General features: G+C 40.3%; 1 protein-coding gene across 1 annotated transcript; it reads left to right on the plus strand.

Moving 5' to 3' along the window:
* The first annotated feature begins 281 nt into the window (after positions 1-281).
* On the plus strand, positions 282-1936 carry LOC118563575 (trace amine-associated receptor 13c-like). The gene is given in 3 exon segments (XM_036138673.1): positions 282-445; positions 575-980; positions 982-1936. Coding segments are annotated over 3 exon segments (987 nt in total). The 3' UTR covers positions 1399-1936.
* Positions 1937-19080: the final 17144 nt, after the last annotated feature.

Raw genomic sequence — 19080 nt, forward strand, 5'->3', positions numbered from 1 at the left:
TCTTCGTGTGAGAACGGTTGTTGTTTGTCACCGAGTGTATTTTAAAAAAAATCACAAATTATCTTTTCCTAATTTTTAATATTAATAGTAACCACTATTAAACAGAGATCAGAGTCTCATTTATTCAACTTCAGAAAGTTTCTCTTAGCTGGTAGTTCACCTTTGTGAGGTCACCATGGACAGAGTAAAAGGGGAGTGCTATTTGACTGGAGACCAATGTCTTGAAGGAGTGTCAAAGAGTAATTTATATAAATAGGGGTTTGGTCTGAAAGCTGCCAGAGATGGAAGGAATTGAACTCTGCTTCCCACAGCTCGTTAACACCTCCTGCAGGAGATCAAAGCATGCTCCCTCTAATATGTTGCTTCTTTCTGTTATTCTCTCGGGTATTGCTTTTCTCACTGTGAGTCTTAACCTGCTGGTCATTGTTGCTATTGTGCACTTCAGGTAAACACTTATTTGATTATTAAATTAAATTACATATATAAAAAAGAATGGTGCAAGATGAAATGATGGTTATCAGTGAAACCTATTATACAATGCATTAAATATACAAACTATTTTTAATCTTTCTAGGCAGCTCCACACCTCTACAAATATTGTACTTCTCTCTCTGGGTTTCTCAGATTGCCTTGTGGGTTTCCTCCTGATCTTTCAAGTTTTGATGATAGACGGCTGCTGGTATTTTGGCAACTTCCTATGTGCACTGTATTGTGTTTTAGATTTAATTGTTGTATCTGCTTCAGTGGGAAACATGGTGCTTGTTTCAATTGATCGCTATATAGCCATATGTGACCCTTTACATTATCCCACTAAAGTTACCCTAAAAAGAGCTCAAATGTCTGTTTCTCTGTGTTGGACTTTTTCTTTCTTATATTCCACTGTGATATTAAGGGAAAACCTAGGACAGCCAAGCAGATTTAGTTCCTGTACTGGAAACTGTTCAGTTGACATTGGCCTTACTGGAATTATGGTTGATCTTTTTTTTGACTTTCCTCATTCCAATTACTGTCATCATAATTCTGTATATTACAGTCTTTGTGGTGGCTTTGTCTCATATTCGGACCATGCACTCCCATGTTGCAGTCCGCACACATCTGCATTCAGGAAAAGGAAGACCTAAGAAATCTGAAATAAAAGCTGCCAGGACTCTTGGGGTTGTTATAACTGTGTTTCTGCTTTGCCTTTGCCCATATTTCTGTGTCTCACTTTTGAGTGAAGATGCCTTACTCAATACGTTATCAGGTGTATATGTTATATCATTGTTTTACTTTAATTCTTGTCTAAACCCTCTGATATATGCCTTGTTCTACCCTTGGTTCAGAAAATCTATCCAAATTATTGTTACACTTAAAATTCTCAAGTCTGGTTCCTCTAATGCAAACTTACTGTCACCCTAAATAATGTAAATAAAGAGTGCATTGGAAAACTACTACTTCTCATTTTTACCCATAACAACAAAATATTGTCATGCCTTTATCTGAGCTTTTATGTAATAGACTAACATGTAGTAGTGCAGAACTGTGAAGTGGAATAGAAATAATACAGGGGATTTGGTTACTGGATTGAATCTTTATAGCACTTTTGTAGTCCCACTGACTACTCAGGGTGCTTTACAGTAGATAAAATAACGTTCGCTCCCTTGGCATCTAGAAAATTATATGATATATCAAGCAGATCCAAGTAGTTTGTCAGAACTGTTCTTGGCTTATGGCATGTTATTGATCTGCTGAAAGAAGGAGTACATGCCTTAAGAGTTCACCTGGGAGAAAAGTCGCATCTGGAGTCCAGTTCATGGACACAGCTGCTGAAAGATTGACATAAAATATACATTTGGTTTGGATTGGTTAGAATTCCCACATAAAAAATAATGATGTGACTGTATATATGTGTATTAGTATAATGCCATTTCATGGTGTTTTGATGTGAGCATGGAAAGTACTCTGAATAAATCCTGTTGCTTCTGACGAAATGTGAACTGGTCTCTGCTGTGACCCAAAATACCTTTCAAAAAGTCTCCAACAATTGGAAACATTATTGGTGTGCTGCTAAGTTCATGATTTATTTATTTTTTTGGGGTGGGGAGCTAAAGAGTCTTAAAAGAAAATTGAAAATGATCATGCAAGTGTCTAAGTGTCTAGATGCTGAAAGTGGCATGCTATTCATAGCTTGATTAAAAGGCTATTTCACCATACTCAAATATTTTAACTGTTTGCTCTTTTTTAAAATGAAAGATTAAAACTGGATGGAATTACAAACTTAAAACATTGTCTTTTTAGAAAGCATGGAGCCAGAGAAAGGTGATGTTTGAAAAAAGAGGATATTTTTTGCTCAAGATTATTCTTTGTAACAAAAAATACGTTACTCAGGTCCACACAGTAGTCAAGCAGCTGAAACAAAAAGGTATGCAAGCAAAGTGTCTATATTCAGCGCAGCTGAAGCTCAGAATGGACTCGAGAGAAAGTAATGTTTTCATACTGAAAGTGCCGCTGACACCCTGAGGGCGCTGGGTGTCCAGATGTGGAGAAATGGAGTGTATCAAGGAGAGATTGACTGAAGGATGGAACACCACACAAAGAGGAAAAATAACAAGCTGTTGGTGACATCTGATCTGAAGGTTATGATGGAGGAGGAAGAGGAAAATGAGTAGGCTGAGGTATATAGGGTATATTAAATAACCTCAGTGTGACTTTGGACAGGTGCTACTAAAGTCCCATATTTTTTTTGAGTAAGTATGGAGAATTAATAAATTGAACATTATAATGCAAATTAACAAAAATAAATAATATGGTCTGATAGGGGATTATTTATGTCTACAGGAGTGATTTACACTTACTAGGACCTTTTTTTACATGTTAGGTTAGGGTAATACTAAGGCCTGATTTTCAAAAGGCTGATAAGTATTAAAACAGGAACAAATTAAGTAGTGTGTACAAAGCTGATCTTCAACCAGGAACCAGGGGAAGGGGGTATCATCCCTCAATTAAACTAAAATGAAATATGCCAAACCCGATCTTAAAACATTATGGCATACTTGTAAATAAACAAAGCTATATATTAACTACTTCCTAAGAACAGCCTTTGGGCAGTACTAAAAAAATACCCTGTTGGAGGCAGGGTATGTGTGTTTAAATTATATAGCGCTAATTCATGAAACATGTCATCTCGAGGCACTTTACAAAGTCAAAATCAGTCAGATTATACAGATTGGTCAAAAATTTCCTATATAAGGGAACCAGTTGATTGCTTCAAAGTCCCGACAAGCAGCATTCACTCCTGAAGAAGAGTAGAGCTACAGGAAGAGTCATCTGCATTGTCCATGGCTTTGCAGCAATCCCTCATACTGAGCAAGCATGAAGCGACAGTGGAAAGAAAAACCACCCATTAGCGGGAAGGAAAAACCTCCAGCAGAACCGGGCTCAGTATGAACGGTCATCTGCCTCGACCGACTGGGGGTTACAGAAGACAGAGCAGAGACACAACTATCTCCAGCGTTCACCGGGCGAGAGGCGGGGTGCACCCTGGACAGGTCGCCAGTCTGTCGCAGGGCAACACAGAGACAAACAACCATTCACGCACACACTCACACCTAAGGACAATTTAGAGAGACCAATTAACCTAACAGTCGTGTTTTTGGACTGTGGGAGGAAGCCGGAGTGCCCGGAGAGAACCCATGCATGCACAGGGGGAACATGCAAACTCCATGCAGAAAGACCCAAGGTTGGATTTAAACCCAGGACCTTCTGGGTTCAATATATCTCTCCCTCCAAAACTTTGTTAGTTAATAAATTGATTTCTGATCATCAAATTGATTGATTTTGTCTCACAGACACCTGGCTGCAAGAGGACTACATCAGTATAAATGAGTCACCTCCCTCTAATTACTTAAATTTCCACATTCCCAGAACTACAGGACTAGGAAGAGGAGTAGCATCCATATTTCAGTCGGATTTATTAATTACACAGCTTAATTAATAACTACAATTCCTTTGAACATGTAACCCTTAGTTTCCCTCATCCAAACCACAAAGCAATAAAATCTCTTCTGTTTGTTGTTTTGTATCTTCCACCAGGCCCCTACTCTCAGTTTTTAGGTCAGTTCTCAGACTTCTTATCTGATTTAGTGTTAAACACTGACAAGGTTATTATAGCAGGGGATTTTAACATTCATGTTGAAACAGAATGTGATAACCTTAATATAGCCTTTAAAACTATCCTAGATGCAATTGATTTTGCTCAAAATGTGCATAAATCAACACACTCTTGCCTTCATACTTTTGATCTTGTGCTGACATTGTCATAGTTTGGGGTTTTTATTTGGTTGATTTTTGATTTATTTAATCAGTTCACCTGCCAGGAATCAGCCAGCTCACTTCACACCTCAGTCACCAGCCAGTTCTGTTCTCTTCTCAGTCATCAGCCATTAATCAGTCAGCTTAGTTTACATCTCAGCCACCAGCCACTACCCTATCAGTTTTGTTTGTCACTCCCCTGTCACCAGTCACTTAACAGTCAGATCTGTTCACCCTTCAGCCACCAGTCACACACCTATCAGTTCGGTTTACTTGCAGTCACCACCTTTTGATTCGTTCCACCTGTTTCCCGTAATTAGTACTCAGCTCCGGTTACCTGTTGATTTTAGTATTTATACCCGTCTTAGTCTGCTCCACTCTGCCAGATCATTTCAAGCCACCGGTGTGCTATATCTAGCGTCTGTCTGTCTGTGATCCAATCGCTGTCTGTCTGTGATCTGATCGTTTGTCTGTCTGTCTGTCTCTGTGATCCGATCATTCGTCTGTCTGTGATCTGATCGTCTGTCTGTCTGTCTGTCTGGTTGACGGACTGTTTTGATGCTCTGATTCTGCTCCTGGATTCTGCTCTCTCTCCACATCTGATCACCTGGCTTGACCCTGGACTGGTTATTGTTTTATGGACTCTGGTTCTCCCTTCAGACTGCCTGCCTGCGTCTGTGATCCTGGTTTCTGTTCCACTGCCTGCTTGAAATAAACTGTCTTTTAGCATCATCCAGATTGTCAGGTTCGAATTCTGGGTCCTCCGTTTCGGTTTCATGACAGACATACGGCATTGACTGCGAAGAATTAACAGTATTTCCTCACAACCCTGTCCTATCTGAGAATTTTTAATAACCATTGAGTTCAATTTAACTGAGTTCTCCACCCCCAAAAGCAGGTTTCATTATAGTAGATCTTTATCAAATAATGCTCTATCAAACTTTAAAGAGTCTGTCCCCCTTTTAATTTCCTCAGCATCACAGAAATACCTAGCAGATGGCAGCAATGCTGTTTTTTCCCTTTCACAGATCGACTCTTTTCTTGCCTGTCTCACATCCTTGTTGCGATTTGTATTAGATAACGTAGCCCCCTTGAAAGAGTAGGTGATTATTCCCAGGAAGCTGGTTCCCTGGTTTAATTTAGAGTTGTGTTCTTTCAAGCACAACGTTAGGAAATCGTAGAGAAAATGGTGCTCTACACGTCTAGAGGTGTCCCACCTAATCTGAAAAAACAGTCTACTACTAAAAAAAGACCCTTTGCAGAGTTAGAGCAGTATGTTTTTCATCATTAATAAAGAATAAAAATAATCCTCGGTTCCTTTTTAGTACAGTTTCCAAATTTACACAGAGTCATAACTTTGTTAATCCACCCAATCCCTTAGCTCTCAGCAATAATGACTTTATGGGGTTCTTCCGGGTTATCTAAAAATTTAAGCTTCATCTAAATCTTCAACTTGTGTGTTAGACCCAATCCCAACCAAATTATTTAAGGAGGTGTTCCCTTTAATTAATGCCCCATTTTGGATATGATTAATGTTTCCTTAGTAAATGGATATGTACCACAGACATTTAAAGTAGCTGTTATTAAACCTTTACTTAAGAAACCATCTCTTTTTTAAGTGTCCTTTCTGGCAATGTGGCTTTTTGACATTATTGTCTTGATGCCAAAACGAGCCCATTTCTTCATACAACATCCTCTGTCTGCTTCTTCACCTGCAAAGAAAGATGTAAAAAGAAAAGCACAACCAGCCGATAATGTATTACAGACACAATCAAGTAACGCCTTGATACAATCGCTGAAGTATATAAAGTATTAATTAATACGGCATGTATAAAGTGACAGATGAAGATAATACGGGTTTTCTGTATGAAAGTGAATCTGTAACTACCTGGATCCAAGCATCTGTAGGTGTTTGTGAGAGTGTGCTTATGTATGTAAGGTTTATCCATGAGAAAAATGCTCAATAGTGGTTCTGAAGCGCCAAAGACCCAACCCAAGAGCACAGAGAGAGATGAGCAGCTGAGATCTCGTGAGACCTGTGCGTAAGTAAAATATACATGTAGTTTCAACTACATCCACCCAGGTAAGAACAAGGCAATAATTGAAAATAAAAACATTAAGTAAGGTTTAAACATTAACAATTGTCTCATGTTTCACAATAAAACAAACTGGACGAGGAGATATTGACCAGCCTTGAGAGTTATCCGGACAAGTGTTTTGACAGCATCATAATGGAGAAGCCAAAAAGTTCCACAACCACAAACACACCATCAACTAAACGCTCCCGTTCGAGTTCAACCAGCGCTGCTTCCACATTATCTCCAGATAGGAGCTACAGGGATGTCCTGGAATCCATCGATAAGAAGCTAACTAGCCTGGATGCCCGTTTCGCCTTAATAGAAGTTCTACACAAGGAATTTCAAGCCCTGAGAGAGTCGCTGGACCAACACAACCATCCCCCAACCCTCCCACCCTACCTCCGGGCTGTCCCGGACGGAAAAAAATAAAAATAAAATAAAAAAATAAAAACTTTGGTTAGCAAGCCCGCCCGACCCATGCAGACCTCCAAACTTCCCCCAACCCCCAACCCCACACCGAGGAAAGAAAATGTTATTCCACCCCAACACTAACATTCAAAAAAATCCCAACACACATATGACAACAGACACCAAGACTGGGTTCACCCCCCTCCCATCCCCCCACTAGCAGAATGCAAACCCTTAAAGGGGAGAGCATCTGCCATGAGATGTTAATGTCCATACCCCCCTCCCAGCTCAACAGGCCCCAAGGCCCCCCAACACACCAGAGGCCACAATAGGGACAGATACCTTGGCATACACCTGCCCAAACCACAGGCGACATACTCCACAGAACCCAAGGCCCCGCCAGGACACCCGCCCAAGGATTACACACCCAGAGCCCCGGACCCACCCTGGACCCACCCGGCGGCAGCACAGCTACCAGGCCATTAACCCACGTCTGCCAGCGCAGAGCTCCCCGAGAGCATCGCAAGCAGCCGCCGGAGGCCAGCCTGAGGCCCCCCAAGCCCCACACAGGTGGGGGCCACAGAGCCAGGGGCCAGACCTACCAGACACCCAACTCCAGGCACCCCCCCAGAGCCCCAAGTCCCAGGCAACCCCTGAAACAGCCTCCATGCCCTGCAGGACACATCCCACAGTCCCTCACGCACACTAAGTAATGGAGCCGATCATAGGAGCCCAGAGAGATCAATCTGATGCGGATGCTGTCTCAAGACTAACATGAACTAACAAAAGATCTCTATACTGGTTGGTACTAAGATTTTCTTGCTTTTCCAATTCATGAGGATAGTTTTCTTTGCGATACATAAGGTAGCAAAAGCTGTGCAACCTGATATTTTTTTCCAAAGTGTTATAAAAGTTACCCGGCAAGTAAACTGAGGGGGAAGGTAAAATTTTACATCTCAGGCACTTTGACAAGTCCTTACATATTTGGACCCAGAACCTCTGAACAGGTGTACATAACCATAGTGCATGTCAGGATTGTTGCCTATGCACTTGAACAGATATTAGATTGTGCAAAACCCATCTTGAATAATCTTTGACCTGTGTAGTGTACTCTGTGAAGGATTATGTATTGTATTAGTTGTAAATTTGGGTTTCTGATCATTTTGAAAGTTCTTAGACATATCTGAGCCCAGATGTTTTGCTAAATGCTGACTAATAAATCCTGTTCCCATTTCATAATAGGAAGAGAACTTGAATCATAGATCGTAGATCCAGGAACTCTAATATATTTATTGCCATTTGTAAACCACCTTTAATATGCTTAAATGTATTTTTAATTATAGATTTGATTTGTTGATACTCTAAGAAATTATTTTTATTAATACCATATTGTATATTTAATCTATTAAATGTGATAAACTCAGTTCCTCCAAATATATGCTCCAAGTATTCAACATCTTTACTCTTCCAGTGTGGAGGGCTGAGATGAGCAGCTGAGATGAGCGGCTGAGATCTCGCGAGAGCTGTGAGCTGTGCATAAGTAAAATGGCGGCATACATGTAGTTCAAAGTTAAATCCACTCAGGTAAGTACTAACCAATAACTGAAAATTAAACAAAGTAAAGTTTAAATATTAACAATTGTCTAATTTTTCTCGAGGAAACAAACTGGACGAAGAGACCTTGACAAGCCTGGAGAGCTACGAGTGTTTTGATAACATCGTAATGGGAAAATCTAAAAATCCCGCAGCCACAAACACACCTGGTCTAGCTCTACGGGCGCGTCAACTTCTACTCTGTCTCCCGACGCTCACCTCGCTTTTGTAGAGGTACTCCATAAAGAGTTTCAGGCCCTCAGGGAGTCGGTGGAATTTAGCCAAGCCCAGCTAGCTTCTATCGCCGCGGAGAACGAGGCGCTGAGGGGGAAAGTTACAGAGCTCACCGAGGGGATGATGCAGCTGTCTGGCGAAAATAAGAAGATGAAAGAATCCATTCTGGACATACAGTCGCAAAGTATGAGAGATAACCTCGTCTTTGCAGGTATCCCAGAGCAGCAGGAGCAAGATCCCAAGGTGGCAATCTGTGAGTTTCCCCTGCAGAAGCTGAAAATCCCGGCGGATCGGGTAAAAAACATCACCTTACATCGCGTTCACCGGCTTGGAGGTAAAAAACCTGATAAAATCCGTCCTCGCCCGATGGTAGCTAAATTTGAGCATTATAAACAAAAAGTGTATGTTAAAAGTCAGGGCAGAGATCTGAGAGGGACGGATTTCAGCTTTAATGACCAGTTTTCTAAGGAAATCCTAGATCGTAGGCGAGTGTTATTTCCAATCAGGAAAAAATGCATTACCGAAAGCGTCAGTGCCTACCGTAGCAGTTGACAAACTTTGTATTAATGGTCAGCTGTTCAGGGATCAGAAGATCACTCCTTGGCTTTATTAGATGCACAACAGGTGGATTTAAAGCAGGTCACACTTGGAACAAAAAGTGCATAGATTGGAACACGGTGAAATAAATGCACAGCTCAAGAGCACGTTGGCACGGTATGGTTGTTACTCACAGTTGGGTTCATGAGGCATGGGCTGTGGTTCTTCCTCTCTCATCTTTTCTCACTCTTCGCACTCTCTCAATTCTCTGTCTGTCTTTATATTATTCGTCCATGTTGACCAGACAATCACAAGCACGTCAGACGATGCTACCTGGGTCTATGTATGACCATTTTTCCGAGGACATGCACTTTTCAACTTCTCACTTTCACCTTTGATGAATGTAAAGTTTGTGACATGGAATGTGCATGGAGCTGGCACCAGAGAGAAAAAGTTAAAGATCTTTAACCATCTTACGAGATTAAAGGCAGATGTCTTATTGCAAGAAACCCATAAATCAGCTACAACTGTAAGTGATCTTTGTCAGGGTGCTGTCTGTCTGCTCTGGTTCTGAGTTCTCTAACAGGTGGTGCTAGTGACTGTGGGGGCGTTCCCCACACCTGCGGCTCATCGGGAGCAGAATCTGCGGTCTTCATAAGCAGAGCTGAGACAGATGGAAAACGCCAGAGCCTTAACCAGTCGTGGTACGACAAGGCCGACCAAGTCCTGGATATCTGTTCGTGAGTCTGTTCTGGTTACTTCGCTATATTGGACTGATTTCTGGTTTCTCTGTTTTGACTACAGTTTGCGTGCATGGATGCACATACCTGTTTTGGAGATTCTTGTGAAGAGTGATCCGTGGATTCCTTCGCTCAGTTTTTCGCACTGGCTCTCCTTTTCACACTTGTTGGCAAATACCCAGCCGGGGTGAGGCCCCATTCCCGGATACCCACGGACGCTCGCCCGTTCCTGATCTCTGGTCACGCCATCTGTCTCTACAACCTGTGGTTGTTGCCTCGGGTTCCTCGCCAGTCTCCATCTGCCGCCCTCCAGTCACAACCCACACATCAGAGTAGACAGTAGTTCCTTTGACACTTACCTCCCCAGCCCGACTCTCACCGACCAAGGGTAAGCCGCGTAAGATTCATTATTCACTGGTCTCGTCACCTTCTAATAGGATCTTTTTCTCTTTCAGTCAACCCCGCCCAGACATTCAGGCCTCGATCCCGGCATCCAGTCTTAGCATTTGTGTCTTGTCCTGTTCCTTTAATAAAACCCTAAAACTGAGTGCTGGTTTCCCAAATACTTTCTGCATGTGGGCTAAATCACTAAAAAACATGACAATCTTAACTCACCTGAGTTCCCTATTGTCTTTGCTGCCTGCTATAACTCTAGACAGAGAGGAGTAGCAATTTTAATCCACAAAAACGTTAGTTTTAAAATATTAGACAAAATTATAGATGCTGAAGGTAGATTCATAATAATTAAAATATCTATTCATAACCAGAAGTTATGTATTGTCAGTATACATGGTCCAAATGTTGATGAACCCTCATTTTTCCACAAACTCTTCCATGCACTTTCAAAACACGGGGATTGTTCTCTAATTATTGGGAGTGACCTCAACTTTGGTCTAAATGAGGAAATAGACAGGTTGAATATAACAGGGGCTCAGCACAGTTGGCAGTCATTAAATGTAGTCAACCATTACATGAGTGATTTTGGTCTTTGCGATGCATGGCGTTCTCTTCATCCTAATAGTAAGGAATATACTTTGTTATCAAATGTCCACCACTCTTATTCTCGTTTGGACTATTTCTTAATCAGCAACTCCCTGTTGTTGGATGTTTCGGAGGCTGTAATTCATCCTACTGCTGTTAGTGATCATTCTCTTGTTACTTTAACCCTAATAAATAAAAAAAATAACCCCACAAAACAAGAGTTGGAGATTTAATACATCGCTGCTTAAAGATGAAGAATTTGTTACATTTTTTAAAAAAGAGTGGGCTTTATACTTAGAATACAATGATTTGCCATCATTAATACTATGGGAAGAAGGGAAAGCAGTGATGAGTGGTAAAACAATTTCATTCTCATCTCATAAAAAGAAGATAGAGAACAAAAAGATTGAGGAATTAAAAGAAAAACTTAAGTTACTAGAAACTTCTCAAGAAGAGGGAAAGTTAGGTAAAATCCGTAAAGTAAAATTAGAATTAAACCATTATATTGAAAAGCAAAATAAATTTCTTATACAAAAACTTTGAATAGAAAATTTTGAACATAACAATAAGTCAGGAAGCTTCCTAGCTAATCAGCTAAAAATAAATAAAGAGAAAACGACTATATTTGCAGTTAAAGACTCAACTGGTAATACATTAAGTGATCCGGAAAGTATAAACAGCACCTTCCGAGATTTCTACAAATCTTTATACACATCACAGATAAATCCATCAGATAATGACATCAAGCATTTTCTGGATAGAATTACACTTCCTAAACTATCAGATAGCCAAAAAACAACACTGGACTCACCGCTGACAACAGTTGAAGTTCAGGAAGCTTTAACAAGCATGCCCAATAAAAAGGCTCCAGGTCAAGATGGATTCCCTATTGAGTTTTATAAAGAGTTCTGGAATATTCTGGCATCAACGTTCCACAGAATGTTGCAGGAAATTCAGGAAAATGGCAGATTTCCAGCTAATAACTCTGCCACCATCAGTCTTCTGCTTAAGCCAGGCAAAGATCCTATGTTTCCCACCAGCTATCGTCCAATATCCTTAATCAACGTGGATATTAAAATAATCTGTAAGGCTTTTGCAAAACGATTAGATAAAGTCACTCCTTTCATAATCCACCCTGATCAAACTGGTTTCATCAGAGGAAGACAGTCATCCACAAACACACGCAGATTACAAAATTTAATAGATTATTCCTACAGTACAAATATTAAAACTAATATAATGTCTTTAGATGCAGAAAAAACATTTGATAGAGTAAATTGGAATTTTTTTATTCGCTACTCTACATAAATTTGGTTTTGGCAATTTTTTTATAAATTGGTTAAAAAATTTATACAGCTTTCCACCTCACTTTTTGCCATTTTTATCGAACCTCTAGCAGCAAGAATTAGACAAACAAATTTTGTCAAAAGTATAAAATGCATGAATATAGAGCATAAGATTAGTCTTTATGCTGATGATATATTACTCTATCTTCAACACTCAAACTCTTCCCTCTCTCAAGTAATTGGATTACTAGAATCTTTCTCAAAGGTTTCAGATTACTCTATCCACCTTATTTTGGAACGCGGAAGTAACTCTGGGTCCAACTTCCGTTTGTGTGTGCCGCACTTCCGTTTCAGCGCTTTCCTATGCAAACTATCGGTAGCTTAACAGATTTAGTAATCAATGTCGTGGCAACATTTTCCTAATTTGCTAAGCGATCAGAGTGGCAGGTCAGTGCCACACCCTCGAACTATTCGTGAGTGGGATGATGATATGAAAAAGTGGCCTCATATTACGTATGAGGACATTTTTAACTATGTAGTATTGTCACTCGGTGCGGATGGATCTACGATGCGCAACTACAAGAGTACAGAAGCGTATCAGTACCTCCACAGCGGAAAAGTTGGCAAGGTGTTAATCAGTAACAACATCAACGATCTGATATTCCTGAAAGCTGATGTCAACCCAAGCCAAAGCAAATCCGACGCTCATTCGGCATGGATCCTGACCACATCAACCGACACTGTTGAGACAGCCGGGTGCACCTGTGTTGCGGGTTTGGGGAAATCCTGCAGTCATGCTGCGGCGATTTTGTGGAAGGTAGGCTTTGAAGGTATTTGTGAAATAAAATTGACTAGTCTTTATGAATAATATTTTTATTTTAAATCAACAGATTGTGTGCCTTTTTTACTATTAACTGCATATAATTTTGATATACAAATATAATCATAATATATTCAAAATAACTCATGGTAGTTTTTAAACTTTGTTTTAAAGGTCCAGTATGCCGTGTCGAAAGGTCTCACTGGATGGTCCTGCACAGATGAGCAGCGGCACTGGAATTCAGGGACACAGCGCAATTTAGTCCCTAAAAGGTTGAACAATATAAGTTTTCAGCACCACAGAGAAAGTTCTGATTTCTCAGAGAACATCCACCCCATATCACCTTCTCTACCACCAACCCCTGCCTACACCTCTCATGAAGCCTTGAAGGTGAGTTTAGAGGCTGCCAGTATTCCACTGGGCAGCCTTCTGCACAAATGCATTTCTGCTGTCCCAGACCAAGTTGTAGCAGCACACACACAGCTCCAGCAGCCTCATGGTGAACATGGTACTGACAAACGTTGCCTGAAATGCATGGCATTTTATGACATGTACATTAAATTAGATGGGGACAAATGTGCTGTTTTGGAGGAGTTGACTAAAATGCAGAGTGCATCCCACTTATGGTTTGATGCACGTAAATTAAGAATAACTGGTAGCTCTGCGAAAAAGGTCCCTGTACGTGCCTCTACTAGGCCAGAAAATTTTCTTAGAGAACACCTGTTTCCTAGGTTCCATGGGAACACTGCAACCAGGTATGGCCAGGAGAATGAGGAGGTGGCCTATGCATGGCTGGAAAGCTGTGGTTCTGTGGTAGAAAAGAGGGGCACCGTAGTGAGTGTCACAGAACCATGGCTTTCTGCAAGCCCCGATTGTGTCGTTAATTCGACAGAGCTGCTGGAGATTAAATGTCCTGTTCTGACCAAGAACTGTGCATCTCTGGCTGATGTTTTTTCCAGCAAGTTCACAGACGTGAAGATGGTAGATGGGGTTCCACGGCTGCAACAAAATGGTTCCCGTGGGTACTATCTTCAAGTCCAACTTGGCATGTTTTGCACACAGCTTGAGAAATGCAAGCTACTTATGTGGGCTCCATCAGAGAAAATTGTTATTGATGTCCCATTTGATTTGGAATATTGTTTACAAATTCTACCTAAACTCAAGTCATTCTATTTTAGTCAGATGCTGCCAAGGATTGTAGATGAGTTTCTGGCAGGCAGACTGACACTGTGCAAAAAATATGAAAATCTATGTAAATAAGTTGAGATTCTAATCTTTAACCCACAGTATGTGTGTGCCACACCAGCTTTCCTGTTTCTGTGCTATGTGATGTTACCCAACTGTTAACCGTTATGACTCTTTGTTATGTGTTTTTATTTTTATGACAGAATAAGAATTTGTTTATAATAATTAAAATGTTTCCATAAGTGAAATAAGAAAATAAATTTGTAAAATACTGCATCTTCTTGTTTGTTTATGCACATAAGATACACTACAGTTCTTTACATCTGGGTAAGAGACTGATCAAAATAATTAAGCACAAATTACATTGGACTGAACCATTTATTAGAGATTTTATTTGGACACATGTTTTTTTGTATCTGTAAACTTAAATGTCTAACAATAATCGTGAACACTTTTTTATTATAATTCATCAGCAGTGCACAATATAAATCTAGAAAAATAAATATATATATATATATATATATATATATATATATATATATATATATATATATATACACACACAAAGGAAGGCACAATCAAGGCCCCGTAAACTGTCAAATAACTATATACAAATTTGAAATTTCAGTGGAAGTCTGGATCTTTTTGTATAACCAAAACCTGCACGCTCAATCAGCATCCTCGTGAATAATTTCACCCTGCATGTTTACAAGGGCTGCACAGATCCTCAGGATTTTGTCCATTTTGTATGATAAGTTGATTGGTACTGTCTGGGAGATAATTTTGAAAACTTTCAGCCTCCGGATGACTCTTTCTACATGTATGCGGACATTTGCAATCCTTCTTGTCGCAGTTACATCCTCATCAGACAACTGTCCTCCTTTACGAGTGAATGCAGGTAGAACAAGGTTAACTTTTCTCTCAAAAAGCAAATCTCTGATGGGAAAACCTCTGTCTGCCATCACTTCATCACCAGGACGAAGATACTCCAGGAACCCAGACTCCTGAGTGATGAACTTATCACTACACCTACCTCCATAAGCAGGAGAAATGAACATAACAAGTCCACAAGGGGCAATGGCAACTAAATACTTAATAGTGTTACTTGAATAATAATGGCTGTATGACTCCCCTCTGGAGTCAAGATTGTGTGGTTTCTGCAGGGTGGTTTCAGTGCAGTCAATGATGCAGGTGGTGTTGGGGAACGTCTCCCGGAAGCACTGAGGCATTGTGCTCCGGATTGTCTCCCGTGGAAGCCAAGGAATGTAGATCCTCATGTTCTCCTCCATTGTGTCGATCCAGTAGGAGATGATCCGGCTCACTAACCCCTGGGATACAGCAAAACGTTCCGCAAGATCGGCCTGGAGTAGATTTAACTTAAGTTTCATTGTGGGCATCAATATTTGATCCACTAAGTGTGTCTTAAAATTTGCTTTATAGAACTGTTCCAGATATTTAACAAGATCAAAAAAGGCACAGAGAGAAAGGCCTGTGTATAATACACAGCTAGTATCATTCTTCAGAATGCCATGGGCAAGAGGTTCTTGTCCACCACATTGTGTTTCTCTGTTGCATACATCCTTCTTTTCTCCTATGTAGGTGTGATCTATCAGTGCCTGAACCTCCCACTGAGTGTCAGCATCTTTATGCATCGGTGACTCTGAGTGTGAAGCGGCTTGATCAGCCCCAACATCACAGTGGCCGTCATCTGTCAAGCACAAAACCACAAAAGCCCACAATCAGCTTAGCAAACATAAAACATATAAAGAAAATGTATATGTCAGAGCTCATTCAAATAATCTTAGGACATGCATTCCTTCCAACATTTATAAACACCTTGTGCTAATATCTGTGCTGCCATTTGTACAGTTACACAGTCAAAAAGTAAAAATATTTTATGATTTATAGCCCATATTAATAATAATGATGATTGTGATGATGAATATTTGTCTTTATATTAATTATTGAAATTTTCTTTGTAAAATATGTATTCAATTTGCCAACTTAACAGTTTTGAAACTAAATATTTAGGTCCAGATTACATACATTGTTTACAAACTAAATGTTATGTTTACAGCTAAATATACAGCTTGGTAATCTAATTTAACTTGTATTTATTTAACTTGGACTATGACATTTAAACATATATAAATTACATCACAATATCAACAAAATAACCACAGTTTTATCTCTTGACAGGCTAAATAACCCAAAATATTGCTGTACATTTTTGTGTAACTTTACAGACGGTACTCCATACAAGCAGGGATTGAAAATATACAGAGAGAACAAACTTAAACGCAGATTTCATGTGAGAGCATATACGTAAACACGAGGGACACAAACGGAGAAGAGTTTACAACAGCAATCAAACATGCTAAAGCTTACCTGTGTCTGCGCTCCTCTTGAGGCGCCTCCTCGGAGTTTTTAATGGAAGTTCATAACCCAGCCACTTTTCTGGTATCGGATGGTCTGCTGTAGGTCTCTTGTCGACGAAGTGAAAAGAACACACGAACGGTCGCTTCGGTGGTTTCTTCAAATTCAAAGCTTTCAGCCAAAGACGAAAAGATTCTTCATTCTTCGGCGGGGGGTGAAAGTCGTAGGGCGCCTCACATCCACTCTCAGCTCTCGTACGCGGCCGATGAATACAACACTCCTCCGCCATGTAAACCTTTCTTTTACGCCAATTATTGTGACATCCTCTAACTGCACAACTGATCCCGGTACTCCTCGAAGTCATAATTACGAATAATTCGAGACGAGGTGGGCGCATGTGTCGCTTTCCAGCAAGCTATCCAGTGACAGGAAGTGAGCGGGCGGAAGTCTCGCACAAACTCGCTGCCTCCATGTTTCCGTCAAAAATAAGGTGGATAAACTGGTCTAAATCTACGGTACTGCCAATTAATTGCTCTTTTCAGAACCCTCTAGATATACATTTGCAATCAGGAAATAATAAATATTTGGGTATTACTGTCGTCTAAACTAGCGGATTTAATAAAATTTAACCACATCCCCTTTTAAAAAAGATAGAAGAGGACCTTGAAAGATGGAAATCGCTTCCAATTTCACTTATGGGTAGGGTAGCTTCAATTAAAATGATGGTTTTACCTAGAATTAATCACTTGTTTTCAATGATCCCCAATAAACCACCATCCGACTGGTTCAAATCTTTAAACTCTTCTATCTCTAAATTTAGTTGGAAAGATAACCCCCCCCCCCCGCTTAAAGACACTACAGAAAACTAAAGACAGAGGGGGACTAGATCTGCCTAATTTCCATACAATACATCTCTAAATGGATAAAACATAATCCTGGATAGTCCTGGATAGATATAGAACAGAAAATATGCAATAATATCACGATTTCAGATTTGTCGTTTATTAGCTCAAATATAAAACGGCATACATGCTTTAAAAATATTAACATTAGCTCCACTATGATAGCATGGTGGGAGTTTCTTAAAATGACAAAGTCATCACTTATCCCGTGCAGTCGTACACCCATCTGGAATAACCCTGACATCCTACAAAATAATATGATAAACTTTACATACTGGAAGAATAAAGGTATTGAATACTTGGAACATAAACTCTCTGCCTCTCTGCCTGTTTGGATGCTTTTTTCTCTGCTCTCTGCTTGCTTGCATTTTCCTGCCTTTTACTTTTTATCTCCTTTTTATCTCTTAACTTAAACCACAGAAAGTTGGATTTAGTTTTTATTTATTTATTTTCTTTTACTTATTTTTTGATTTTGATTTTGAAAAGATGCCTTCCTTCAACACAATGGACTTTGACAAGCTTTTACAGAAGATAGCTGTTATGGAACTGAAAATCTGTCGACTTGAAGTGAATTATGATGTAAACGCCGCGCATGGAAATGAAACAACCCTGCCTGTGATTCCGAGCAGTGACCACCAGCCCAGCGACTCAGCGAACAAACAGTTCCCTGAGGAAAATGAGAATCCCTGGACCACTCTGGGTGCAAGACCAAAGGATCAACGAACCCCACGCCTAGACAAAGAAAACTGGCCGAGACTACAGAGAGATGTCCCAGGACAAGGGAAACAACAGCGGGCTGTTCTCAAAACAAATGATGGGAATAAACCTGCTGGAAATGCTGGAATTCCGTTACTAAACAGATTTGCTCCGCTCCAAAATGTGACCCAGGAGGACAAAAATCAGAGGTATGTCAACGATTTTCGTTCTAAGACATCAGAGAAAAGACATGCCACAGGGCCAAGAACCCTGATATTATGCAATGGTTCTGTAAGGGGGATTAAACATTTCTGTAACAAGAAAAACACAGAGGTGTTGATTTATAATGATCTGAACAGTGGCCTGGTGTCTGATTTAACAGACATCCTTTAGACAGACCTTCCAAGGGTCTTGAAAGAATGTCAGACCTTGGAAAAACTCATAATACAAGCTGAAGCCCTGAAGGACGTCAACCGGATAAGAAAATCAGAAGTATTAAAAGAGGATTACATTCGTTTGTTGAATCATCTTCTATTCTGTGAACCATGCGTCATCAGCTTTGTTCCAAAACAAAGTACATCCAGTGCCAAAACAAATGATAAGCCCAGTGCAGCCCGAACAAGCCAAGATAAAGATGGCCAGAAAGATGACACAGAATGAGGCGTTGTCAGAGCTACAGGACGATTCATCCCAGATCTCAGCAGGACTAAGAGAGGACCAAGAACCTCCATCGTCACGAACACCGGTCCAGACTGGACCCCTTCTTCTCCACAAAGCCCAGAAGTTCCTTTTCTGGAATTTTCTCATGACATGAACAAAGTATTTAAGATTGGCCTACAGATGACATCCTCTCCACATAGCCATTCTGCTGTGAATAAACCAGGATTCTCCAAAGGCCTCAGAGCCTCAGATCCTCCTCCTCCACGTATCACAGAACACTCTGGTACTGAGGAA

The sequence above is a fragment of the Fundulus heteroclitus genome, chromosome 7 (genome assembly GCF_011125445.2).
Source record: "Fundulus heteroclitus isolate FHET01 chromosome 7, MU-UCD_Fhet_4.1, whole genome shotgun sequence".
Lineage (NCBI taxonomy): Eukaryota > Metazoa > Chordata > Actinopteri > Cyprinodontiformes > Fundulidae > Fundulus > Fundulus heteroclitus.